At 46.0% G+C, this 26,476-nt stretch overlaps 1 protein-coding gene across 1 annotated transcript in view; it reads left to right on the forward strand.

Annotated features, from left to right (window-relative positions):
• The window catches only part of CACNA2D4 (calcium voltage-gated channel auxiliary subunit alpha2delta 4), a gene marked incomplete at its 5' end in the record, with an annotated part of 134,766 nt that overhangs the window by 33,509 nt on the left and 74,781 nt on the right, over nucleotides 1–26,476 (forward strand). Inside the window, 14 exons of the mRNA XM_082074558.1 lie at nucleotides 42–175; nucleotides 1,475–1,492; nucleotides 2,762–2,839; nucleotides 4,136–4,216; nucleotides 6,202–6,276; nucleotides 8,630–8,716; nucleotides 12,199–12,270; nucleotides 16,404–16,465; nucleotides 17,151–17,218; nucleotides 17,357–17,402; nucleotides 18,848–18,945; nucleotides 21,583–21,676; nucleotides 22,868–22,963; nucleotides 24,990–25,117. Of these exons, the coding sequence (XP_081930684.1) occupies nucleotides 42–175; nucleotides 1,475–1,492; nucleotides 2,762–2,839; nucleotides 4,136–4,216; nucleotides 6,202–6,276; nucleotides 8,630–8,716; nucleotides 12,199–12,270; nucleotides 16,404–16,465; nucleotides 17,151–17,218; nucleotides 17,357–17,402; nucleotides 18,848–18,945; nucleotides 21,583–21,676; nucleotides 22,868–22,963; nucleotides 24,990–25,117 (1,137 nt within the window). The remainder of the gene's footprint in view (nucleotides 1–41; nucleotides 176–1,474; nucleotides 1,493–2,761; nucleotides 2,840–4,135; nucleotides 4,217–6,201; nucleotides 6,277–8,629; nucleotides 8,717–12,198; nucleotides 12,271–16,403; nucleotides 16,466–17,150; nucleotides 17,219–17,356; nucleotides 17,403–18,847; nucleotides 18,946–21,582; nucleotides 21,677–22,867; nucleotides 22,964–24,989; nucleotides 25,118–26,476) is intronic.

The raw sequence follows: 26,476 nt of genomic DNA on the forward strand, positions 1-26,476 counted from the left end.
TGTGCTAGAAGAGTGTCTCACACCTCTGTTTCTCTGTGAAGGCTACTACACTCAGATATCCACGCTGGCGGATGTCCAGGAGAACGTGATGGAGTACCTGCATGTGCTCAGCCGTCCCATGGTCATCAACCATGACCATGACATTATTTGGACTGAAGCCTACATGGACAGTGCGGTAAGGACCTGCAGCACAAGACTTTAGTCAGAAAACAGTAGGGCCTATGGGCCAAACTGGCAAAGGTGTTAGATACCCAGCTAGTATGTTAGGCATACAACTTGTCCTAGCTTTCCATCTAAATATCTTATGTGTATCAGAACCAAATAAAGTCCTGGAACTTATGTAAAACTGGGAGCTGGGTGATTGATAGAAATTACTGGTCTCTGTTGCTGAGACAAACGATATTTCTTTTCTCCTCACCCCTGGAGTTGAGCTGCATATGTAGACTGAGGTCTGAATCTGCAGTGACCCAGAGGCCCAGGACTAATCACACAGGCACAGCAAGACTTAAGCAATGCTTCTGTGAAAGCAGGTTATCTTCTAAAGGATTATTCACAGGAAAGAATATTTACAGCTCAAGATACAGGTCACATGGGTTTACCTCTTCTGGTCCAGCAACTAACAGCACACTGCTTGCCACTCAGAGACCTCAGTTTGGGAAGCAGGCTCACTCTTTTGTTCCTTAGGCTAGCAAGACCTAATGTCACTGCAGTGGCCTTGATCTGAGGGGAAAAATCTTCTAGATACATGGAGAATGTTTCCATATGCAATCCCACTGTGGGACTGAAGTTATTAGCCCAGGTCTGGGCAGCAGCAACTTTAGGGTGTCTGCCACAGCCCTGGGGAGGACCCACAGTTTTTGCATTTAAGATCCACGGTGAGAAACCTGAACTCTCTGAGTTGAAATAAAACTAGGGGTACTGAACCTAGCTTTGCAGCAGGAAACATCAAAGTCCAGGTCACACATGGTGGTGCTTGATACTGTATTTGGAGTCAAGACCACAGAAACCCCAGGAAATACCTACAAGGCAGCCAGGCTTGCACCATCATGGTGCATCAGTGCTGTGCTCTTATGGGAGGAGTCTGTCCCTCACCTCAGAGCTGTGGCTGACCAGGGAGGCTGCAGCCATGGCACACTGGCTCTGTGAGGGTGACATGGGCATGTCTTCTGCTGCAGGAGCTGTGCCAAGTGAGATCTGGGGACATGGTACTTGAGTATGCTAAGCAAAACCTCCAGAAATGCTACTAGCTACCCAACAAGCTAATTCTAATAGCAGGCATGCCACCCCTGGCACTGATGTGTGGTGTCCCACTTCCCAAGGTAGCCACAGGGATTTGTTTGCTGCACTTTTTTTGCTCCATCTCATTTCTTACCACTTGGCTTGCTCTTCACTTCCTCTGTCCCAGCCTCTCCCATATTTGTTTCATTCCTCCATGCATGTATTCATTCACCTGTTCATCCCTGTCTCTCACCAGCTGCCACAGTCTGAGGAGGTAACTGCACCCCTGTGTTTTGTGAGCGTGCTGTTTCCCTTGTGCCAGTTGGTGTGTCAGTGCCAGTGCCCACAGCCACAGCTGGCCTGTACATCTGGAGGGGGGTGGGGGCTGCAGGGCTAAAGGAGCCCTCTTACACTGACAAGAAAAGGAGATGCTGGATGTACTGGGGACCTGTGCTGTTGGTTCAGAGTAGCTGGGGGTGTCTCTGTTGTGCTGTAGCTTAGTTCACCAGATCTCTTTTTCCATATGTCCAGTAAGTGCCAGAGAAGTTTACTTGCTGTGTGTTGGTGTGAGTGTTGCTGTGAATGGGAAATTTCCACACAGAATCATCCAGACCAGTAACTCAAGATACCAGGCTCAAATCTCTATCAAGCAACTCCACAGATTACTGACTGGCTCCTTTATGGCTCATAGCGTACACAGTAATGGAGACAGGAGGTCATTTCTTGCCTTGCTACTTACCTGACCAAATGAGATATGGAAGGGGGATGCTACTGGCATCAAGGAGTTTAGGTCATTTTGATAGCTGGGCATGTTTGGGAGACCCCTTTGCATGTGTCTTGCCTGTGTTACCTCCTTTCCTGTGTGTTTTTAGAGCATCTTTCTTCTGCAGTACTGGGAGCATCTGTTAGCTCATTACATGTGCACGTCCTGTATTGCCTGTAGAGATAGCTCAACACGTTGTATCTGTTTGGATCATGATTTTGTCTCTGTTTTTCCTAAGCTTAGATGCTTGAGTAACAAGTATATATAAGCAGGCTCTGTATTTGTCCCTTTCAGATATTTGTATGTGGTGTTTCTCATTCATGGTATTCATGTGTTTGCAATATAGATGATGTCTTGTTTGTGATTTTGTGCATATTTGTGCTGCTTTTTTCAGTTCTGTGCTCTTTGTGTTGGCGGTTTTTACACTTGTTGCATAAGTGTTCATGTCTATGCTCCCAAAGTATGGTGGATATAAATTGTGCCACCACTTCTACAGGTTCCTGTCTCTTCATTAAAACAACACTTTAATTTCTCCTGCTTCAACACATTTCACTGGCTTTCATCCCATCCTCATCACCCCACACAAGCAAGCATCCATCCCACCATCTTCTTGGATACGGAGTATTGAAAAGTCCTCCCATCTGTTTTTGGAAGGGTGTGGGAGGCAAGGAGGTGGCTAATTGTAATCAACATCTGGGGTCCTTGGGAATTCCAGCGCCTTTCATTCGGGTTACCTGTGATATTGCATTTGCTAACACGTGGCTCATTGTTCTGTGGCAGCTCTTTGCATCTCAAGCTCAAAGTCTGTTGCTCATGACAACAGTGGCTATGCCAGTCTTCAGCAAAAAGAACGAGACGGTGAGTGAAACATGGGCTTTGCTTTCCTTCCAGCCAGCAGAGGTGAAGGGATGCAGTGGACCTCTGAGGAGTTTTTAAAGCCAATGGGTCTATGAAAGAAAAGCTGGCCTTTAGGGACCTTTGGCAGGATGTGTGGCTGATATTTATCTGTCAAAATTATAGTCTGTCATTTCCTGTGAATGCTATTTCTTCAAAATAGCCCTCAAATACGACACTTCTCCCTGGTTTATCCCTTCTATTTTCAAACTGAGACTAATTTCCAGACCCATAAAGTTTCAGGCTGGAACAGATCATTACCTTGTCTAGTCTGTGCATTTTATTGCAGACCTTTACATTTCATATAGACGGTCTTTCATGAGCCCAATAACCTGTGCTTGGCAAAAGTGTCATTGAAGACAGGCATCCGGCCCTGAGCTCTCCATTGTGGTGTCTCACTCTTTGTTAAAAACTGGTGTTTAAATTCCACTTCCAATTTGTCTCGACTCACCTTCCTGTCATAATGTTTTTTTTTCTGCTAAATTAAAAAGCTTGTACTATTTGGTATCTTTTCCTGAGAAGCATCTTCTACACTGCAATAAAGTCAAACCTGTCCATCTTTCAATAAAAGAAAAAAGTTGAACAATTGAGGCATCTTTGATAAGGGCATTTCCTCTGGGCTTTGAAACCCTTTAGACACTCCCTTCTGTACCATTTCCAGTTTCTCAGCACCCTTTTTAAATGGCAGATGGTAGCTCACCATTGCTGTACAAGACGCTAGATCCTATGAAGATTTGTATGCCTTTTCCACCTGAGGCTGGTTTTAACCCATGTTAGCACAGCACTGCAGTGGCAGCCTGTGTGTCATTTTTCCATCGTGTTCTTCAGATGCTTACTAAACAACTAGTTCCCCATTTTGTGGGGATTTCCTGCATTCTTTTTTCCTAGATTAACAATTTTGTATTTGGTGTTTAGTTTAGTTATCAGCCAATCCATGTTGTTTTACATGATTACCTTGCCCTTTCTGTTATTTACACAAAAGGTATGCAGGTTTTTGCTCTCAAAACTTGTTTTTAGTGATTCTATGTTACTTCTGAATCATAACAAACGCTGAATAGTATTGGGTAGAAATTCTCCTCTCCCTAAACACTGAAGCAATCCCTTTAGAGTTTTTGAGGTATGTTAGTTGATTTTAAATGAACATATTCACACAAGCCTAGAGAGGTTACGTGAGAGACTAGTAGGAAGACAATAATGTCTATTCAGGTAGAAAGCCACTCAAGTTTTGCTTCTGAAAATGGATTCTCCTTTGTTTTTAAGCGATCTCATGGCATTCTCCTGGGTGTGGTGGGCTCTGATGTACCACTGAGGGAGCTGTTAAAACTTGCTCCACGATATAAGGTAAGACTGAGATAATGCAATTCATTACTTTGCACAGCAAAGTCAGTAGTCATTCTTCCATGGGCATGACTAAAAAGTAGTTCCTCAGCCTGTAGGAGGAACTATGAGCAAAAAGCAAGAGATGTGGTGATGTGTGGTTTCTATACAGCACAAGGGAAATCATTCCCTACTAGAAGCTCTTAGGCTGCCTCAAAAACACAAGGATTGGATGATCCAGTAGACTGGCAAGAGGTCATGGAGCGTTTGTGTCTTGATGGTCACCAGCCTAGATCCCTCAGAGATGATATAGACCTGACAGCCTACCTCAGAAGAATTGAAGTTTTATATCCAGTCCCAGTGGACAAAAGCTGCCATGCCAACTGGCAAAACATTAAACTAGTTTCATAGCAGAAAAACTAAGGACTGAATGGACTATTGAGAGCCAACTTTTCTGACATGCCTTGAGGTTCCTTTCTCCAGATCAGCATGAAGATTCCTTGGCAGAACAGTGTACAGGAAGCTGGCTCTCACCCACTTGTGCTGTAACTAGAGTATTTGCCCTCCAGAACTGTTAGTCCAACAACTTTCTATTAGCTCTGTCTTCAATAGATATAAAAAAATACACTCATCTGCAGGAAACTCCCCAGAGGTGCACTGTTTAGTTTGATTTCTGCTGTAAATTCTGTGCAGTGACCTTTTGTTCAATCATCCTGCACACCAGGAGACAGCAAGCACATCTCAGGATTGCCAAAAAATCAGGCAACTTAAGCCATCATTCCAAGTTTTCATTTTCACTTAAATAACTATCAGACAACTACTAGCAGTTAGGCAATTGTCCAAAATATGATTGCTGAAGCCTCACAGGACTGAAAGTGCTGTCAGAAGCTATGAATTTGTGTGGTGCTTCCAGACATGGATGCCGGGCAGACCATTCACATGCAGCTGTAGGAAATGATCCTTCAGGCAACCTAGGAATTATGAGTGTTGGGGTGCATGCACTCAGCATGCAGAGGCCAGCCGGTTTGGGTCTGGGGTAACCTGGTCTAGGAAATTCAATTTTTATACACATTTGTTTTCTCTGTAAAATTAATACCTTTTAATCTTCCTCCACATCACTCAAAGGCCATGTGTCACAATAATCTTTCTTCTGGGACAAGGAGGGACAGTGGTCTTTCCTCCAAGCAGTGCCAGGGAAGGAAAGAAAATTATCTGAAGGATTTCTTTACATCAAGGGCAGAGGACAGCTTCCCAGAAGCTCTTCCAGCTCGAGACTAGTTTGGAAATCTGGGATCCTCAACTTGAATCCCCTCGCATACACATTACAAAGGGCAAGTTCCAGAGTTACAGCCCTTGAGAGCTCATACATTTTCTCTCGGAAATCGCTTGTAGATCAGGTCAGCCAGTGTCTGCTCTTGTTAGATTATGCTGTTCCTTAAAAAGCATTTTAAGACTACATGCTTGTACAATTGGCCTAGGCTAGGTCTGGTCTTGTCAACACTGAAACAGAGAGAAGAGCTCCTCTGAAGACCAACTGGGTTCCCAGGGAAGCCACCTGTGAGATTTGTACTCACTTGTTCATTCGCTGCTGGGCACATGTAGTGATGGGCATACAGACCTGTCACCACTGTTTCTGTACTGCTTACGACATTTCCCATCATTGCCCGTTTTCTGTGCAGCACTGCTGTGCCTGCTGCGGAGAGCTTATTCTGCCTCTGGGTGGTATTTGTTCAGGACAATCAGACTCTAGGAGGGCATCTTCTTCTGAATGTGTACTGAAATCAACTACCTGCCCATCCTTTTGTGCTTCCAAGCATAGTCAGCCTGCTCTGACAGAGCAGCCAGAGATCCAGAAAGAAATGGTTTGGGATGGATCCTATTTTCTGCTGGTCAATACCTTTAAAAGGAAAATATTTCTGAATATTGGTGGTGCCAGGGTATTGGTGGCACCCATTACGCAGGAGTATTTCTACTTGAAGCACTAATTATTCTAATGCCTCTTTCTCCAGCTGGGTGTCCATGGATATGCCTTTCTCAACACCAACAACGGCTACATCCTTTCACACCCAGACCTCCGTCCTTTGGTATGTATAGCTGCGAATTTGAGAAACTTTGCTTACTTGGAAACAGTGCCTTTCAGGGATGCTTCTGATTTTTCACACTTTATTGAGCTGTGAAGGTTATCGGGCCCTGATATATAGGCATCCAGGAGCGTGAGGGCCAGATAAATTAATTCAATACACATACAGAGATACAGAGATATGTAGATACATATACATACACATGTGTATGAAGTGTAAGGCACCCTGCCTGTCCTTCATAAAAGTGCATGTGATGGTTGTATCTGTGTGCACTTGCTACACATGTATCTGCATCAATGCAAGGTTTTGCTCTGAGCTGAAGAAAAAATTCCTCTCGCTCAGGCATATCTCCTGCAAGAAGATCCATCATGAATAACACCCTAGTAATAGCTACCTAGCAGCTATAGTGTTGGGCGTTTTGGGAATGTGAGTTTAGCAGGATCCAGCACCACTAATCTTAGTGTGGCAAGTCAGAAACAATTTCAAGACCAGTAGGCTGCAAAGACCTTCTGAGACTTGAGGGAGTGGACACAAGGACAAGATTTCTCCCTCACAATGCCACCTGGAGCTCCAGACTGCGCATCTGTCTGCAAACACACGGCTGGACCCATTACCCAGATACTCAGGCAGGCAATGATTTTACATTTCATACACATGCCTGTTGGCACAAATCCACCTGTAAAGAGCTAGAAGCACTAGCGTGGTTACTGGCAAGAGACAGTGCCACCGCAGGGCTTCGCAGCAGCCGTCATCACAGTATCACAGTATGTTTGCGATTGGAAGGGACCTCAAAAGATCATCTAGTCCAATCCCCCTGCTGGAGCAGGAACGCCTAGGTGAGGTCGCACAGGAACATGTCCAGGCGGGTTTTGAATGTCTCCAGAGAAGGAAACTCCACAACCTCCCTGGGCAGCCTGTTCCAGTGCTCTGTCACCCTTACTGAGAAGAAGTTTCTTCTCAAATTTAAGTGGAACCTTTTGTGTTCCAGCTTGATCCCATTACCCCTTGTCCTATCATTGTTTGCCACCGAGAAGAGCCTGGCTCCATCCTCATGGCACTCACCCTTTATATATTTATAAACATTAATAAGGTCACCCCTCAGTCTCCTCTTCTCCAGACTAAAGAGACCCAGCTCCCTCAGCCTTTCCTCATAAGGGAGATGCTCCACTCCCTTAATCATCTTTGTTGCCCTACGCTGGACCCTCTCCAGCAGTTCCCTGTCCTTCCTGAACTGAGGGGCCCAGAACTGGACACAATATTCCAGATGTGGTCTCACCAGGGCAGAGTAGAGGGGAAGGGGGACCTCTCTCGATCTACTAACCACCCCCCTTCTAATACACCCCAGGATGCCATTGGCCTTCCTGGCCACAAGGGCACAGTGCTGGCTCATGGTCATCCTGTTGTCCACCAGGACCCCAGGTCCCTTTCCCCTACACTGCTCTCTAATATGGAATTTCCCAACCTATACTGGAACTTGGGGTTGTTCCTGCCCAGATGCAGGACTCTACACTTGCCCTTGTTAAATTTCATTAGGTTATTCCCCGCCCAACTCTCCAGCTTGTCCAGATGGCAGCACAGCCTTCTGGCGTGTCAGCCACTCCTCCCAGCTTAGTGTCATCAGCAAACTTGCTGATAGTACACTCTATTCCCTCGTCTAAATCATTAATGAATATATTGAATAATACTGGCCCCAGTACTGACCGCAAAATGGCACAGGGAGACCCACAAGCACAGGCAGTTACTTCAGTAGGTGAAGAGAAGGAACACATCATGTTGGCAGGATGGGGCAAGGCAAAGCATTGCAAGGGCACTGCTTTGCCACCTAAAACTGGTCTCCCTTAGTCTGCTTCATACCTACTCCTTCGCCCTGAAGACTGCAGGGAAATGGACCTCTTGCATCAGTTAGCCCTGAGTGAAAAGACTGCCTTTTTGTCAGTAGAGCCAGAGCCTAATTCCCATCAGAAAAGATCTCCTGCTGGTGTTATAGTGTTAACAGGATTACACTTTTAGTTGTGGGAAAAACCTGATTTCCTGGAAGCAAGGGTACCGTATTGATCTATTTTGAAGAGTATTCTCACAAAGGAGGCTGTAGCCTTTACCTCCAAGTTTATCTGTGTTCCTGCCTGTCCCTTGGTCCTGGATCAGCCTTGCTCACTAGAAGTCTCCCAGCCCCACACTCTCTCCATAAAGAAATACATGGCATGGGACCAAGAAGGTACTTGCATTCAAACACTGCCTTCCTAGTCAGAGAAAAAACACCCCTATTTTTCAAATTACATATCAATCCTTAAAGGGCTGGTCTAGGAAGTTATCTAGCTGCTTACTTCTTTGTTTGTTTGTTTTTAATAAACACTAGTACAAAGAAGGAAAGAAACTGAAGCCTAAGCCAAACTACAACAGTGTAGACCTCTCAGAAGTGGAATGGGAAGACCGGGATGAAATAGTGAGTATCAGAAAGTGAATTTAGCCTTTTTTGTAGCTGCTCCTTTTTATTACTTTGTGTGCCTGTACAGAAGGGGTGGGAGAGCAGCAGGCAGGAGGCACTCCTGTTCATTTCTGTGCTGAACAGGCCCTGACTAAGAGAGGCTGGTGGTCTACAAGAGGACAAGGCTGATGCTCCCCTTCAAAATGTCTGTTATCTTTCCCAGTATGAGTTTTCCTTCTCATGGAACAGGGAGGAAAAGCACTGGCAGGAGGAAGGAAGCACTTTGGAGGGTGTTGCGGGGAGCCAGTCTGTGTGTACATGGCCCAAATGCTGCCATAACACAAAGCCAAGACAGCTTAGGAGTGTGGCAGCATCCCATGATGTTACCCATACATGTAGTATGAGAGATATCGCTGAAGTCACTCAACTAATGAGATCTGCAACAAGGAAAAAAGTGCATTCAAAAAGAGACTGAAGCTTGCAGTCACTATTAATAATAGACAAAGAGGATAAGATAAAGAACTTAGACACTTGGGAAAAACAAATATCCAGAAACCACTTTATTGCACAGGTGTAGAGCTTCTGAAAACAATAGCTGACCAGAGAGAAAATATTAGAAAATACCTTTTCTACTGTCTTTTGAGCAAAATTATTAAAATGTGATAAACAAGACACAGCATGCACCCCAACAGCTGCACATTGCCATGTTGCACAACTAGGAACCCACATATAATGAGAAGGTAGAGAGGTTCCTCTGTGGCTGGCTTTCTTTTACTCGGAAGAATTAGGAGAGAAGAGATACTTAAGTTACTAGGTTAAGACCTGAATTTGGAGTAAGATAGAATTAGCTGTGGGACACATGCTTCTGGATTACAAGGGAGACTGCTGAGATGAATGGATTTGAGGCTATAGATATCCACTTTAACAGGTAGGGCAAATGTACTACCCAGCAAGAGGATCAAAGTAGCTGCTGTCGTTAGTGCAGGACAAGTACAAAGGGCCACACCAAAGGAATTTGGGAAGTGGAAGAGCGACAAATTGAGAAAGGAAACACAACAGGACGGGGTGTGTAATGTGGAAAGCAAGACAAAAACAAGAGGCTTCACATGCAGTGGAATGACCAAGATACAGGTTGCCAATGGCTTTGTGTGGGTTTGCTGGTGTCTTCTAGGATCTCTGCTACTGTTGTAGTTTTCTCTCTCACCGGAACCACTTTTAGAGCTGCTTCTCTTCACCCAGTCTGCTCTTCTACCAAAAAAAAAAAAAAAAAATCCAGGAAATGAAAGGATTTTTATTTGCTGTTATATTCATTCAGCTAGCAGGTTCCCATCTGACCAAATAATATTGATACCTGAATGCAAATAAGATGCAAAATGTGAGGTGTCTGTCTGTAAAACTATCCAGTGGGGAAAAATGCCAAAAAGAGGCATGAAAAACAGAGCTACCTTGTGTTCCTGTACCGCATCTTCCAGAAGAAAGAAAGGTTGCAGTCCCTGAGGGTACAGAGACACTCAGTGACGTGACCAATATCTGCAGTGTGACTTCAGCAAGTCTAGAGACTCCCAAGATACACCCACTGCAGCAGAAATCTGCCAACATTTCAACACTCAGATTTGCAGCTATGGTATTAGATCAATGACAGACTAAACATCAGTTGCAGTATAATCTCAGCAACACTGATAAGCAGCAAATTCAGACTGGAAAAATATGCCCAAGTGCTAATGATGTGTAATACAGCCAGCTGCTAAAAAGAAATCGAGAGAAGGGAAGATGGCACTGTCTGGAAAAATACCAACAGTACTAACTACAGCTGGGCAGCAAGGAAGTTTGGACTTGCCTGGAAAGCAACACAGGGACATTCCCAGTGTGAGGGGAAAAGGAAGGCTTGATGGATTCTCCCCAGCAGTTTAAGAGCACCCAAACACATCTTCTTCAGCCTTGACAGAATCACTGAAGAAGAAATTAGCCTGCAAGGATGTTGAACTTGAGTATGAAAACGCCTAGATGTTGTGAGACCCCTCAGAAAAACTGTGTACCTGCAGCGGTTTGAAACTACACAAGGAGACAGGGAAAAAGAGTCAGCAGCACTCACTGCCAGTGACAGGGACAGCACAGACTTCTTGCCCTGGAGCCAGAGAGTTTGCTGTTTGGGGTGTTGGGAATGAGTACTTCAGCACGCACCGGGCAAACCCCTCTGTCCAGGCTCAGCTGCCTCAAAAGAACTGAGCATGATGGTGGCTCCCAGACACTAGGGCTGTAATTGACTTCTCAGCGCCAGAAAAGCTATTGAGGAAGAAGCAGCAAGCCTGGATCATGACACCAACCTACAGCCACTGCCACCTGGGGGCTGGGCACAGGACAAGTAGTGTGTCTGCAGACTAGCTGGAGCTAAGGAGTTCCAAAGAGATCTCAGATATCCACTAATTGCCTTCTCTGCTGTCTTATTGGGGCAACAAGAGGTGCCTGACATTCAAGAAGAAAATATGGATGAAATAACAATATCTGACCTAGACCCAGAACCCATAGAAAATGTTGCAGGCTGTCAAAATAGATTAGAGAATATGCCGTGGCTCTGGCAGGAGGTCAAATGCTCCTAGCGAGAAAGGAGTAATAGTACCAGTCAGTGTTTTGATTTCCAAGATGTGGGCCTCGGGAAACACAAGCTTTATATTCTAGGTCTGTAAATAACCCACATCAAACAGCCATAATAAACAGAATTGTGGCCTTGTAAAGCAAATGCGGTTGAGATTGGCCAGCACCTGAATGGAGGCCTGTCTCTGGAAGTAAGGAAGCAATTTGTGTGAATGAATAAGCTACTTCCCACCTTTTTTTTTCTATGCAGGCTGAAGCAATAGGTTGATATACTCTGGCAGGCTGGACATAAAGCCTCTGCACTTGTGGAAAAATTCCCTGTCTCTTTCTTGGAAGGGACTGGGAGTCACTGTGAAAATTACATTTTGCCTTTGGAACCTGGGTTGAATAAAGTGTTCTTCTCACTGTATACTCTTGCCAGTCTTGCTTTGCTGTGTTAAACAGCTGGTTTGCTGTACCTCAGAAGTGGTGCTGAATACAGCCTATAATTTATAAATCAGTTTAAAAAATGTTTAAGATCTTTGGAATCAGTCTGGGGGAGTTAGTGTGTTTCTCAGGTGTCTCCTCTTTCAGGCTCTCAAAGCACCGTGTTAATGACTTTCTGTCTGCCAAAAGGTGAAGTCTGAAACTTGGACTGGCAATTTCATAGTTTCCAGATCCTTTCCTTTCACTAAAGAGACATATCAACAAGCTTTCAACATAAGTCATTATTTTTCTGTCACTTATCAGCCTGACTGAACAAGCATCCTGACCACTGAGAACAGGTTTTCAGTTTAAAAAAAGCAAGAAAGAGAGGGGGGAACCTGCAATCACTCTTTTCTGCCAGCCCCTGTACATTAAGGACAAGTGGCTCTATTAGTTCCTGGAACGCCTGGAGACACTAATACTAATCTTCCTAACCTCTGCAGCTGAGAACTGCCATGATCAATGGGGAAACAGGCTACCTCTCTATGGATGTGAAGGTCCCTGTGGATAAAGGGGTAAGAAATTATCCTTCTGTTCAGGTCACAGGAGGGAGAGGATGGGAAATGAATGCTGTAGAGCCACAAAGGATGTGGTTTTGATGCTCAGCATTTCTGAGTGTGAGGATTTTATTGTTTCACCACATACAAAACACATGTGCTAAAGACATTAAATAGAGCATCTTCAGAAGTGCCCTTTATACCTACTGACATTCTGCTCTTACAAAGCTATTGGAAAGGCCTCATAGCTCCCTACATTGTCCAGGCCAAGCCAAAACCCATGTTGTTCACTGTTTATAGGGCTGTGAAATGAAACTGAGATCTTCAAGAGTTTATGCTGAGCTGACCTAGACAGAAAGCAGTTTGAAGACTATTTTGCAACTCTCCTTCCCTACCCAAAAGCACTCACAAAAACTTTGTCCCTCACTGTCAGAATATTATTTCCTTTATCCAGATCCAGGATTAAATTTCTATGCAAATATTTACAGACTTATTATGAAAAGTTCTAATGAAATGGAGACTTTAGAACATTCCCTACCAGCTCTAATGTAGGGTAATACGTCTTCCCTTGGAATCAGTGCAAAATTGTCATGTACATTTATGTTCACTGGTACTTTTTCATTCAGGTTTATTTAACTCTCGTAAAGGTTTTGGCTTTCATCATTTCCTGTTAGGAAGTATTCCAGAGTCCTGCAAGTTACACTGCCCAGAAGTCTTCCATATTTCAGGAAAATTTTCCATCTTCCATAGAAAGCATTTTTTTTCAGTAACCAGGCTGGATGAACTGCTCCCATGCTAAGTCACAGTCAGCACCAATTCCAACAAACCAACTGCTCACAACCACTGCTGAAATGATGCCATTTCCTCATGAAGACACCCCTCCATCTCGTCTGAATAGTTGTACTGCAAGATGTTGTAACCAAGTTCTCTTTATTCCTGATGTTTGTAACTACCTGTCAATGGCTTTGTCTTTCCTCTCCCGGGCATTGCCAACATCTGCGTTTGAAATATTTGCACATTTTTCAGTCCAAGCAGGTCAGCAACTATTTGTCTTCCCTTTGTCTCCTGTATCATTTCTGGTACAGAAGTACCAAAGCTTCAGTGAATTATTTGAGTACTGTTTCCCTGTTGCTCTGTCGAGAGCATCTGTTCTCTGCAGCAGGTATTTTTGAACACGGAGCCCCAAATCTCCTTCCCACTGTCCCTTCAACTTTCTCTCCATCCCACAACTGCACTGGAATGGCTGTCTTGGTTTCCATGTTTCTTAGCTACTTTTACCAGTTGCCATTTTCCTACATGAATCCCATTACTTATTTTGTCCAGTCTTTCTGATTTTTAGGGCTGTAGGGACTTTTTCTCTGTAAGCATAGAAATGTTGTTTTATTTTGTCTTTACTGATCACTGTACATCAGGGCTCCTAAGATAGAGTCTGTCTGTTCCTCTCACTAGATCTTTTTCCTTACATGCCCTGTTGTTTATGGTTTCTTTAGTTTACAGTACTGCAGCTGATTCTCACTCCACATCTTATTTAAGCCCATTTTAACTGACTCTTTAGAATAAAATTTCCTGAGAAGCTGTTTTAAGTGTTTTATATAAATCCAGATACATTGCATGCCCTTTATTCCCTTCATCCGTTATCTTTGTTATTCTGTCAGAAGAGCAATCAGGATTTTCCAGCAAGATCTACTCTTTGTAAGTCTAGATTGCTTATTTCTGTAGCTTAACCTCTTTCTCTGTCTCTATGCACCCTCAATAACATTTCTTCTGAGTCATCCAGAGATACTCTTTAGTTCTGTATTTTAGAGACATCTTTATGCTCTCTTACCCAGGGAAAAAAAAATAACAAAAAGTAGCCTTGGTAAAAGATACCACCTGTGTTATTCTGCAACTCTGCAAATGTTGTGAAGGATAATAGGAGACTGAAGCTGAGAATGTGACAGTTTCACTATTATCAGAATACCCACAGAGCGGGGACCAGAAGTGAAACTTAGAAAATCCCACTTGTACTCTGCTAAATGATGAAGCAGAGCAGTGGTTAAAACAAAGGAAGTGCTGACAGAGCCTTGAAACAAAGAGAATGAGGCAGTCGGGTGGCAGAGACAAGGGCTGAGTGAAGGGGACAGCAATTATTCTGTCAGCCACAAACGTTGATTCCCCAGGTTGATCTCAGGAGGGTATTGAGAGTGGAGTGAGATAGAAAGGGAAAAATAAGGACCAAAGACGAGGGGCAGTTGTTAGAGATATCTGATGGCAGAAATGCCTTTGGTTGCAGTCAAGGTACAAATGGGTTGTGGTCGTAAAAGCAAAAGAGCAAGGATGTGAGTAGGAGCTGTGGCAAACCACTGATAATGGCACCAGCCAGGAGTGACAGCCTAGTGCAGTGACAATACCAAAACTGGAAATACACGTGTTCTCAGGCCACAGATGCTGGTAGTCACCCATCCTACCCTGCACCAAAGGTGCCCATGGTCTTGTCTTCTCCCTTGCTCTGTGGCACAGTCCTGCCTGATCTTCCTCAGCCCTGCTTGGCTCCAGAGTGCCTCTGCTTCTCTCCCTTCCCATGGATGAGTGGTGACACCTCCAGCTGTCTTCAGGAGGACTGGCCACCCAACACCTCCCTCTGTCCAGAAGGAGATTTGGTCTCCCTCCCACTAGCCACCAATGCTGAGTGGCTGCATGTGCAGAAGAGGGACAGGTCAGGGGAGCAAAGAAGCAGCAGAACAAGTCCTGCTGAAGGAAAGGGTCTCAGAGCAGTGGCACTAATTTCTACCGCATCCTTTCCCTCAGGGGCAGGCCTACAACCCCTGGTCTCCTTCTTCCCCATGCCTCAACCTCTCCACCATTAGATCAGACTGGCAAGGAGAGAGAGGCTTAATACCTCTTGTACCTTTCCCACAGCCACTGAAACATCACCAATGCCATGCTCCTTGTGGGGTATCACAGCACTTTGGGAACATCTTGTCCCAGCAAAAGACCCTGTTGACCAGTAGTACATGATCGCCATGCATGGAGAGAGATGGAAGGGAAGAGTTGAGCCGCCTGCCATCTCCTCACTAATAACCCCCATCAGCCCATCTGCTGTGTGCACAAACTCAGGGCACACTGTGGAGCTGGCGCAGGTTCACCCTTTGTGCCTTGCTCCACTTCCACTGCTGCACAGCTCCAGCAGTTTACAGCAGGCATGGCTTTCCCTGGGGAACACTGAGTTTTCTGTGTTCACTCCCTGTCTCCCACACACATCCTCTCACCTCGTTTTCAGACTAAAGCTGGGATTTTAGACATATTAGGGTTCATATACTGGCATAAAGGTTGGATAGAAATTTTCCAAAAACTTTTCTCCTTTGGAAAAGCGTTCCACTGAAATCAACACTTTCCTACAGGAAAAGCCCAGTCTGGCAAAGAGTTGAAGTTCTGAAGCAGCTTTCAATAATCTGAAATGTCTTCAGTGGAAATGTTAGTCTGAAAAAAATGTTTTCATGTGAATCAAAACAGCTTGGATTTGAATCAGCACTTTTTTTCAGTTTGAAAACTTTTTTTTTTTCACTGATGTTTTTTAACAAAATTGGAATATGTCACTGTTTTGTCCCAGTTTGGCATGAAAGCAAATGTCAGGAATCTCAGCATTTCCCACAGGAGTGGGGAGATTTGGCCCCAGCTGCCCACCCACGCAGTGGGTAGGTTTGCCATCCTGCCACTCCTCCGATTCCCACCTCTCCTTCCTACCTGCCCCACTGAACCCCATTCTCCTGCTCGGGATGATGATGATGTGCAAAGCCATCAAGGTTGCTCTGTATAGCAAAAGACCAGCAGGGCCCCAGCATGTTGGCTCAAAGGATGCGAGAGTGGGACAGCGGCTTCCTCCCACCCCTCCCCACAGCCTGTGCAGGAGCCCTAGAGCAAAGAAAGGCTTAACTGAAGCCCTAGATGGAAAGACAGAGTGGCTGCCTGGATCCTGAAAGTCATAGGCTGCTGAATATGCTCAACACTGCACATTCATCCCTGCCTCCAGCCAGCCCTAGCAGGGTGTGAAGTGCTGGTAATGATCCATTGCTTTTGCTTAGCCTTGGGGACGTATATCCCGGGTCCCCATCATTGCTATGCTTTGGTCTGTCAGACGTTTTCTCACCTTCCTATGCATGTTCTTATTCCAGAAACGAGTTCTCTTCCTCACCAATGATTATTTCTTCACGGACATCAGTGGCACACCCTTCAGGTGAGCAAAGACTCACGTGGCACCAATGCAGTGTATCAGGAGTCTGCCATCAGGGACAGCAAATCGGTCCCGTTTCTTCATAAAGCTGGCTACGACTCAAGAGTATAGCAGTACGAGTAACTGCTTTCTTTGTTTCTTTGAACATTAAAATACTGTTTGGGGTCAACTCAAAAGGAATATTATTATTTACCTGAAGTTCCAAGTCCAAAATCTCTACCTTAGGTGAAGCATGTTGTTTCATTTCACAGAAATGAGACATCTTCAATTTGGGGTTCTACTGAATGTGTTTTATGTTCTGGTGTATGGCTCTAAACAAAACCTTATTATAAACTGAAAATTATAAAACATCACCTGAGAAAGCAAGCAAAATTTTTTGTGTGTTTTTATGTAGCTGAAGTGGTTTGAAATTGGCACAGATTTGAGAAATGTTATTTTTGACTTGAACCTACAACATTGCCCAAAAATATTGTCACCAAAAATGCCTCATAGCTCTACAGACAGGTTCCTTAGCCTCTTGTGCTAAAATCGGATCTCACTTAATCCTCTTTTGATGATGTTCTTTTCTTTAATAGCTGTGGAGGGAGTTAATGTCTTTAAGGGTTGTAATTGCAAGGAACGCAGCGTCATGTTTAGGGATTACACCTCTCCTTGCTGACGAGCCCTCCATTTTCCTTCCTTCCTGCAGCCTGGGTGTTGTGCTGTCCAGGGGACACGGGGAGTACATTCTGCTGGGGAACACTTCAGTGGAAGAAGGTAGGTTAATATGAAACAGCCACGCTGTCCTGAGGGACTTGGAATCTACTCTGCACTTTGCTGCTTCACTTCATCATCACAGCCCGTATCTGCCTGTCTGCTACCTATCTGAATGCTCTGCGTATTATCTGGTTTCAGGTTTGCATGACTTGCTCCAGCCAGACTTGTCCTTAGCGAATGAATGGTAAGTGGAGGAAATCCTGTCTATGACACAGGACTTTGTCATGAGATTTTAGCAAAGCTCCCAGCAATTTGGCTTGACTTCACCACCTTCTGTGGCCTAGAGAAAAAAAAACGTTGTTCAGGGTCTGTACTTGCAAAGACCTGATTGTTTCCAGGCATCTCAGTTCCAGCTCTTCCTTTGGAAGATCTCACCTAGGCCTGGCACAACCTTCTGCTAGGAAACATCTCCTGAGAGTTATCCTCAGTCTTCTGTGCTCAAACTCATTTTGTTCCTCCTCACGTTGCTCAGAATTGTGCTACAAAACCTACAGTATGTCAGACCTGTCAGGAAATTTCATTTCAAGCTTAGTGAGAGATTGAAATGCTTTTTTAAATCCTAGCTTATTTTTGGTTGGCATTCTCCAAACTGAGACTAGACCTAATTTCTAAGGAACATGGAGGTGATTTATAACCTCTGTTCCAATAGCAAACATAATTTATGGTTTTGCTTGGTTTGGATATGAAAGAGGGTGAAGCATGGCACTTTCCATTTATTGCTGTGTGGTTTGGGATTTTTCATGAACCCAACATTCAGTTACACTCAGGCACATGAACCCAGCCTGTATCAATGCCAAAATAACTATATTCAAGAAGCCCCGCAGCCCTTCACACCTCTCATTACACTGTCAAGTTTCACAGGCAGCGCATTTGAGACACAAGCAGTGACTTCTCCTTCTTCCACTCCTAACTTGGGGTGTCAGCTTACCACACTTTACATATTCATTTCTCTTAGACATCTCTCATCAATCATTCCTTTCAGCTCCTTTATGAGTTGTAATTCTCTCTTATAACACTTTCCTCCCTGTTGTCCTGACAATGAAGCGGTCAAACTTGGAAGCAGGATTTAAAGACTGGTTTCCTTTATAAGGCATTTGTAATACATTCTCCCACTTATCCCCAAACTGAGTCCTGAGGCTCCCGCAGCTGTATCCCTTTGGCTTTTGTTGCCACCATGTCATACTACAAGCTCATTCCTCGTTTTATTTATCTGCTCTCAATCCAATTTTACTCACATTCCACGTGACTGTATGCTTTTCAGGTCTCTCCATCACATTGTTATTATTTATACAGACACAGGTACACATCTTAAACAACATGTAATACAAATGACTGCTGGAAGGGTTTGGGACTGCTACATTGTGTTGTGAGCTTATGTTGGAGAACACAACAGCAGCCCCACTAAGCGCAGCAGTCAGACTAATTGGTGTTTGGTTTATTGGTAGGGTTTGACTTATAGCCAAATTGTTAGATTTTGAGTGGGTACGGCATGCAGCAGCAGCAAAATCTTTGCAGCCCAAGCTTTCTCAATGAATTTTTGTTTGCAGTTATTATTTTCCAGAAGCCATTTGCTTGATTGTGGGTTTTTTTTTCTTTGCCCCTGTGGGCTTCTTCTCCCCTCCCCACCAGGATTTACTGCATCACTGACATTGATCCGGACCATCGGAAGCTCAGCCAGCTGGAGGCTGTGATCCGTTTCCTCACTGGAGAGGAGCCTGACCTGGAATGTGAGTCCCAGGCACCAAAAGGGCCTTGCTGGGGTTTTCCTGTACCCATCACAGGGGAGAGGGGACTGTGACAAATTGGTTGGTGTCAGACTGAGCTCCTGTGGCACCTGCTCACACAGGCAGGACTAAACTCAAACCCAGATTAATTCACATGTGGAAATGAGCTGAGGTTTCGCTTTCTTGTCACCATCAGAGGATTTTTTTTTTTTGCATTTCAAAGCTGTCACATAACTCAGCCTTATTGAAGGTCTCAGCACAAGAAATACTGAAAGGTGAAAGGCTTGAGAGGAGGTTGGTGGGGGCTGCACATCACATTTAAGACAGACTGACCTGCTGGGCTAGAGGGAGTGGTGGCAGAAGGAGTCAGGAAAGCTGCTGTGACTACTCTGCTCCACAGGGCCACAGCCGACATCCACTGAGGGCTGCATGGTGCCATCCAGTCAGATGGGTTCTTCAGAACAAGGATTGTTAGTTCTGTTTTCCAAACACAACTGGTAACTGGTTTGGGGGAAAAACTGATATAGAATTACTCTCTTTCCTGCTCCTCCCCCTGCTCATGCCTTTCACCAGGTCCCATTCTCCAGGCCACGTGTAGCCAAGCAAGCAGCTGATATAGCACCACTACAGAGTGGGAGTTCTGTCAGGGAACAGAGGTGGGCAGCTCTGTATGGGAACTCCCTATAGCAATTTAGCTTTAAGATGTCATTCAGCCCCTTCACTCTCTATGGCATCAGACCCCTGAGGCGCGGAATGACCTTACAACCCTTGAAGTTATAAGGAAGGTATGCATTTATTTACGACACCGGACACGCAGGGAATCATTTCACCTAATGCATGTGTAAAATTACAGTAGCTGTGAACTTGGTTAAATGCAGTAAAGTGTTACATATTCATGAAAGTTTTAGGACCACCTATACATATTCATAACCTGTCCCCGAGAAGGCGGTTCTTATTACAATGAGTTCTGGGAGATCATTTCCACAGTCTCCACCTCTGGCTCCTCCTGGCTGCAGCTGCGCAGTGATTGTGAACCTGGGTCCTCTTTCTCTGTACACGATCACCTTTGGTCCAGTGTGATGAGCTGGTTAGGTCTCAGACTGCTGAGTTGGTTAAAACTGGCGTATCTCCTGTCCTGTGCCCAAGTTTCTGTAATCTAGTTCACCCAAGGATGCATCAAGGATGCACCCAAGGATTATTATCCTTGCAAGGTGTCAGTGAAGTCCTGTTTTTCGTACAATAAGTTACACAGAGTTAAGCAAGGCTAGGCAATAGTGATGTGGGTTAAAGGGTCAGCTCTCTAAATGTCTTTAGTGATGTGGGGTAGGGTTAGTTCTTTAAGTGTTAAGTGTTAGTTTTTTAAGTGTTAATGAGTTAATTGTCAATTCCCTGTATCACCCCTTAGTTGTGCCAAGTGCAAGCTTTTGCATGTAATGCTCCAGTCGAGAGGCACAAACCTTTGGCATGAAGAGGGAAATCTCTTAAAACTAAACCCAAATGAAATCCAATAATTGTTTCTCTCTTGCATAGTGTGAGCAGACCTCTCCTGGCTGTCTTTGGAGGAGGTTGAAAGGAGAAGATGTATGAGTTGAAGAGGCCAGGGAGGAGGAGGAAAGTTCCAGGAGAGCTGACTATGAGAAACATGCAGATTTGGAAGTGCTGCATAGGAAAAAGAAATAGGATTTGGGATACATCCTAGACACATGGGGCCTGGGGAGGGAAAGTTCTGCTGCTGAGCTCTGGTTTTGAGGTCTGAATGACAGCAAGGATGGAGAAATGGATTCTGACAAAGAAAGGAGAAAGAAAGTTGGGAGAACTTGGGAGAAAACATTAGGGGAGACCTGGGACCTCAGCCCAGTAAGTGGAGGCAGAAACACTGAAATGGGGCAGGTGGGTGGCTCCATCTCGAACAGCACTGAAAGGAGTGTATCTGCAATACAGTAGCCATAACACTCTCACAGCATGAAATTAATGCAGGCAGGGCAATACAGAAATGAAGCAGGTCAAATAAATGGGATCTTAGAACATACTATTTAGTACATGGCATATTTGAACCTTCCTAACACCTCTCGTCCCAGTCCAGGCTGGACTAGACTGGTAGGGTAGACTGGCTTGAGGATCTGAGGGGAACCAGGACAGGACAGTGTTTTGTGAGATTTACAGGAAGAACAGAGGGGTAACAGAGAAGCCAATGAACACAAGGACATATTAGAAGCCATGAAGAAGTCACTAGGGACTTTGAAGAAGCTTCTTGAGTGGAATGGAGTGTCTGCTGCCCTTCTACAGGGCATCTAGAAGAAAGGTCAAAGCAGGGATTTGAGGCAATGGTTGTGGACAGCCTGTTCAAGTAAGAAGGTCAGAGTGAAGACCTGATGAATAATTTCATTTGAAGCCAACACTTTCAAACCCAAATCCCTTCCCCTGAATTTGCAGGGGCACCAGTCTAACAGTCTTAGCAGTAACATCTGTTCTTGTGCTCTCTGTGGCAGGTCCTATGCTCAGCCCTGAAAGGGGAGGCCTCTTTTTGTGCTGTGTTGCTTCACTGCCCTGGGTCAGCCAGATGTTCTATAACAAGGAACTCCGTAAGACATTTAGGGAAGGACATGTCTTCCTCTCCTGATTCTTGTTCTCTCTTCTTAGGTGATGAGGAGTTGGTCCAGGAAGTGTTGTTTGATGCAGTGGTCACTGCACCCATGGAGGCCTACTGGACAACACTAGCTCTCAATATGTCCATGTAAGTGTATGAGAAACGAATAGGAGTAAACCACCACTGAAGATGCATTTCCAGATGCTATGGGCTTATGCAGTGCCTGAAACAGTCACAGATGCTTGCACAGCATATAAGAAACTTCAGAAATAGTTCAAAAAGCTGACAGAAGTAGCTCAATAACTTTAGAAATAACTCAAAAAGTGTCTCTTGGGGGTGGACTCCAGTAAGCTGGGCCTTCTCAGAGGAGCCTTTAGTTTGGCGAATTTGTCTGAATATCACTGGAGGACAGCAGCGATCCAGGTGTGTCACTGCAAGGGGTGTTCAGCACCAGTTCTTTGCGGCACCTAACTCAGATGCACTGCATGAGTTTGGTGTCTCAGGACACCCTTATCAGCAGCAAAGGGAGTTTCATCTTGTCTCTGTTGGTGATGCCTTCACATTGAGCCTCAGGAAGGGAGTGGACAGGCTGGCTTCAGTAAACAACTTCCTACTTTCTTATTACCAGTGAGGCACCTATTACACGTAGTATCTAGTATCATGTCGCAAGATCTATTTTCAGCAGACAACATGCTACTTAGATGTGTGGCCACAGGATTCCTGCCCTCATTTTGGTTACCAGCACCCCTGCCACTAACAGAGCGTGAGCCAGCAGCAATCGTGCTAGGACACCCAACTATCAGCACATCTTTAAACAGCTACACCAACACCCCCACTCTTGCTTTAAGGCCACCACACTGCAGCCAGCTCTCCATCATGGGGCTGTCACATCTGTGCCCTTGATGCCTCCAGCAACAGGAGTCCAAATCAATCTACTGCTTCGGAGTCAGTCTGCTACTCTGCCCATCCTGCACATGTCTGAGACAGCCCTTCTCTCTCTGCTGTCCCTCTCCCTCACTTGAGCTCCATGCAGGCAGCCTAGAGCAGGGCTAGCAGGAGAAGAGCTTATGGCCTAGCTACAAGAGAGCCAAATGAGCAAACCTTAGATGTGAATCTAGATACAAGTCTAAGCCTGACAACTGTTAGCCAGTAACAATCTGTTGCTGTTAGCAGGTAGGAGCTAGTGTTTCTCCTGGTGTAAATGGGTTATACTGCAAATGAACTTGGGACCAAACATCCAGTTGCGGCTACTAGTTTGAAAGGTCCTCACCCAGGGGCAGGGAGGTGGCTACTGCTCTGAGAACTGTTTGCTTCTGCTTGTGTGTTTCTGTTCCACAGGGAGACTGAGGCAGGTGTCGAGGTGGCATTTCTGGGCACTCGGGCTGGACTTATGAGGAGTGCCCTATATGTTGGATCTGAGAAAATTTCCAACAGGTAAGTCCCTAAACTGCATTAAGGGGTTTCTCTCAATAACTCTGAAGAGAAAGCAGGAAATCACCACCAGCCTTAGAAAAGTATTTGTTAAAACAGAAACAGAAAGCAAGAGAGCAATGTGATAGTGCCGATTTGCAGAGCCAGGGTAAGGGTCCTTTGTCTTGCTCTTGTCCTTTTGAGTTTTTCTTAAAACACTGTCCCAAAGTGCATTCATTTCAGTGAAAACCTCCAATCATTCCTTTACTTCTGTCAGCTAACAGAGAAAATGTCCACAGTTACCATATATCCCCAGGACCATTTTGCAGTGCAGAGGCTCTGCTCTCCAGTGCCCCAGTGACATTCCAGCTTGGCTAGGTTTGATATTTCTGTCTCAACTCCTTTTCCAGATTTGTTCTGTTCTACCTCTTACACAGACCACATCGCAGTAGTATCCCAGTGCCTTCCAGTGAGGCATTAAGTGATGTGACTGACATCTGTCATATATGATTCATCCTCTTGTCCTCTCCCTCAGGGCAAATGTGTGTATTCAGTGGAGGGCTTTGACATGGAAAGGGTATAGTTTGCATTTCTGTTGCTTTTTGAATATGCACGCTGGTGCATGCTGCTGTAAGAAAGGACAGGTCACAGAGGCACACCAGCAGATGGAACAGAAGGGGACAGTGTTGGTGGTGGTCCTTAGCTTCTTGGCAGCTGTTTCGCTGTCTCTGAGCTCCCCAAACACGAGTCATACATTCAAGCCAGAGAGCTCTCCTGTGCCTGAAAGGTGACACGTTTTCGAGGCAATTTGGATTAAAGTCAGAGTGGTCAAGTTCAGGCAACAAGGAAGAAAATAATGTATGCTGCAGGAAGCCAATATGATGATTCCCTCTCCCCCACTGCTCATCAGGAGCATTGTTCAGCGCTTTTAAGCAGACGAAGTCACCACACTGCAGTGACAGACCCCTTGCGTGTCACACGAGAGGTGCTTCTGGAATCCCCAGAAAGGAAGGAACCGTATAAATGAGTAATTGTCATTATGTCAAAGTATACAGCAAAATAACAGCCTGAAAGCAAAGTGGATTTGCCAAGACAGCAGGGACCCCCAGGGAAGCCAGTGACCTGGTTTTCACGAGGTGTCCCCTGAGCACCCACTGCCTTCCCCTGGGGCCTCATCCTCCTGCCCTCTGGAGCACCTGTTTCCTCAAGTACTTTAGTCCCTGCATCTCCAGTTCTCTATTTAGCCACAACAGCATCATCTTCGTTTTGGGATGTGTTTGGGGGTTTTTGTTTGTTTGTTTGGGTTTTGTTGTTCGGTTTTGTTTCCTTTTGTAGGAGACTATCTAATTCCCTTTTCTCACCTGCTTCCCATTCTCCCACGGCCACTAACAGCCTTCGACTGGCCACACGCCAGCTTGGCTTCCCTCGCCCACCCGCTCGCACCCACCTGCCCCTTGCCCCTCACGGCGCAACCTGCCCGGCCTCCGGCGGACCTGGCGGACACCTTCCCTCCCGGCCTCCCCAGGCACAAGTTCCTTCCCCAGGCAGAAGTTCCCCGCTGATAAACCGCGACAGGCACCGCCCGGCCGCCTGCGAGACCCTCGCCCGCCCTTGGGGCCGGCGGCGGCGGCGCCGAGGGCCTCGGCCGGGGCAACAGCGGCACCTGGCGGGCAGAGGAGCGGCCGCGCCGGCCCCGGGGCGGCGGGGAGCGGGGCGGGGGAGCCGCCGGGAAGTGGCGGCGGGGGAGCGGGTGGGGCCCGTCCTGACCCGCCCGGCTGGCGGCGGGACCGCTGGGCCCGGGCGGTGTCCGTGTTTCGGCGACGAAGGAGGCTTCACACACACCCCCCCCCCCCCCCCCGCCCAAAGTTCCCGGGGCGAGGGGTGCACCACGAAGACCCTTTCGCGTCTGGGTCACCCTTGGGTCTCCGGGCTCCCTCTGTGGCAGGAGAAGCCCCAGGTGATGAGATGCGGGTGATGTGCCCAGCCCTGGGGAGGGCTGCTGCTCCTCTGCACCCCGTACAAAAGGCTGCCCTGGGTTTTGTCGTGGCAGGAAATTCCTGACGCGGAAGGACAAGGAAAGCATCTTCACCATGGACCACTTCCCTCTGTGGTACCGCCGAGCGGCCGAGCATCCCCCTGGGAGCTTCATCTACAGCATTGTTTCAGAAGATGACTCAGGTAACCCCAGCCTGAACGCCAGAGCAGAGAAAACTGTTCATACCTTGTGTCCCCTGACATGCCAGTCTCTTTATTGCCACCTCCTACTGAAGTGCTGGGACCTGGCTTCTTGGCATTGTCTTTGCACAGGGGTCATGGCCAAGATATGGGAACTGGACACAGTGGAAAGACAAAGCTACAAGCTGTGGAGAAGGCAGTCAGGGCTGTGTAACATCAGGTCATAGAGGAGATAGTGGACACATGGAAACAAAGGGCCTTGGTAGACTGAAGGATTTAGGGATGCGGGGCATGGGGCATCACAAGGTACTTCTGGGCCTGGAGGACATCATGGACTGTGGGAAGAGGTAGGTAAAGGTATTACAGAAGGATTAGACACGCAGATGTGACCAGGCCTGGGAGGGAATATTGTCAGGCATACTGGATGACAGTAACGGGCAGTGTAAGATTTTAGAGGATATCGTTTTTTCCATCACCACTTTCCATGATAGGAAAGGATGGGTTTGTTATGGAGGCAGTGGAGGAAAAGAGGGGGAGGCTTTTCCATAGCTTCCTCTTGGTGAGGGTGTCTCATCGGTGCCCTGTGTCCTTCCCGTCATACTACTAGAATATGGCATCTCTTGCCCAGCTAAGGAGCTCAAACACAAGAGGAAAGCAAGGAGTGAGTGATTTTTCAGTGTCTCTTGCTTAGGGTGTTGCTTCCTGTGAGTTTTAGGGCCAACCAGGGCCTCCTCAAAGGCTGGAAGAAAGCAGAAGAGCCTAGAAAGAAACAATCAAAACAAAATACACATGTGAGACTCCTACATAGAAGGCAGAAATCCCCTCTGCGCTCCTCCCTGGCCCTTAACACTCCATCTCAGTCACGGAGCTCAGCGCTTTAGCTGTTAAAGCTTTTTGTGGCACAGTGGTGGGAGGCTGGTGGGTGGGAAAGCAAGTAGCAAAGAGGAGAAAACCAGACTGGAAGGCAAGAGATGAACCAGGAATGCGATGGAAAGAGAAAATACTTGAAATCTTCTACAAAAGCCTCTCTCTGCCCAGTATCCTTACATCTCACCTAAAAGGCAAATGTGGAGAGAAGCAGAGGCATGGCAGGACGCACATTTTAGTTCCCTGCATGCCATGGCATTTACTCTTAGGAATAGAGTATAAGTTAGAAAACCAGTCAGTGACACCCTGTGGGGCTTCCTAAGGCAGCCATTACCCTGGCCCCAGTAGTCACTGCTGGGTGAACATTGGGATTGTGGCTTGATGTGACTTTTTTAGAAGTCACAGGTAGTTCTGCAAGGATAAAGACAAAAGACAAGCAGCTGCCACTGTTTTTTTGATTACATGGCTATTGGTCAGAAGCTTCAACCAAGTCCA

This window comes from Streptopelia decaocto, assembly GCF_964273445.1.
Source record: "Streptopelia decaocto genome assembly, chromosome: 1".
Taxonomy (NCBI): domain Eukaryota; kingdom Metazoa; phylum Chordata; class Aves; order Columbiformes; family Columbidae; genus Streptopelia; species Streptopelia decaocto.